General features: G+C 57.1%; 1 protein-coding gene across 1 annotated transcript in view; it reads right to left on the bottom strand.

The window, feature by feature from the left end:
• Positions 1-723, bottom strand: part of EMH_0056160 (uncharacterized protein) — a gene marked incomplete at both ends in the record, with an annotated part of 1,363 nt that extends 640 nt beyond the window's left edge. Inside the window, one exon of the mRNA XM_013497329.1 lies at positions 45-723. Coding sequence (XP_013352783.1) covers positions 45-723 — 679 coding nt within the window. The remainder of the gene's footprint in view (positions 1-44) is intronic.
• Between the last annotated feature and the right edge of the window lie 120 nt (positions 724-843).

Genomic DNA, 843 nt, shown 5'->3' with positions numbered 1-843 from the left:
TATATATATATATATATATATATATATATATATATATATATTACTTGGGCTGGTAGGGTCTTTGGGGTGCTGCAGCACAGTGAGTGAGACGGAGAGAGAGTGCGGCGAGGTGCATGCAGCAGCAGCTGGTGGGGCTTTGTTTTGTTCTGTAGATACAGGGAGAGGAACCCCAACAAAAGTAGGAAGAGGAACGATAGAAAGAGGAGCTATACAGTCGCTTTGGTTTGTTGGTGCCTCCTGCAGCTGCTGCAGCAAAGGGAAAGAAGAAGGGGCGGGGGGCCCCAGCAACGTGCTGCTAGAACCACCCAGTGGGGAGGCCCCCTCTATCCTCTTTGGCTGCGGCAGTACCTCGTGGGGGGCCCCCTGCACCAGCTCCAGGTCCAGGGGCCCCGGGACCTGCAGGGGCCCCGGGCCAGGCATAGGTAGAGACTGAAGAGTAAAGGATTGACGACGAGCGCGACGGGGGCCCTCAACGCTCTGAAATAACTCTGTTTGAGGCAGATACTGCTCCTGCTGCTGCTGCTGCTGCTGCTGCTGCTGCTGCTGCTGCTGCTGCTGCTGTGGTTCAGTAAGAAGATCGGCTGCTTGGTGTTGCACGAACCCATTAGGAAACTGCTGCTGCTGAGGATTCTGAATACTCTGACTCTCCTGCAGCTCCAGTGCGTCTTGCTGCAGCTCTAGATCCATAGATTTATCCCCGGGGCGGGGATGCAGAGGCTCCATGCTGCACTGCTCTCAAAGGAAACCCCCCTGACAGCCTGGCGTGCTGCTGGCAGCACAGGTGACCCCGGGGGTGGGGCCCGCTGCTTCTGCGAACACGAGGAAAGCCCCCACGGGAACGCG

This window comes from Eimeria mitis, genomic scaffold (assembly GCF_000499745.2).
Source record: "Eimeria mitis Houghton genomic scaffold, Emh_scaff2603, whole genome shotgun sequence".
Classification (NCBI taxonomy): domain Eukaryota; phylum Apicomplexa; class Conoidasida; order Eucoccidiorida; family Eimeriidae; genus Eimeria; species Eimeria mitis.
The sequence above is the reverse complement of the archived record's forward strand: the minus strand, read 5'-3'. Positions and strand labels throughout refer to the sequence as shown.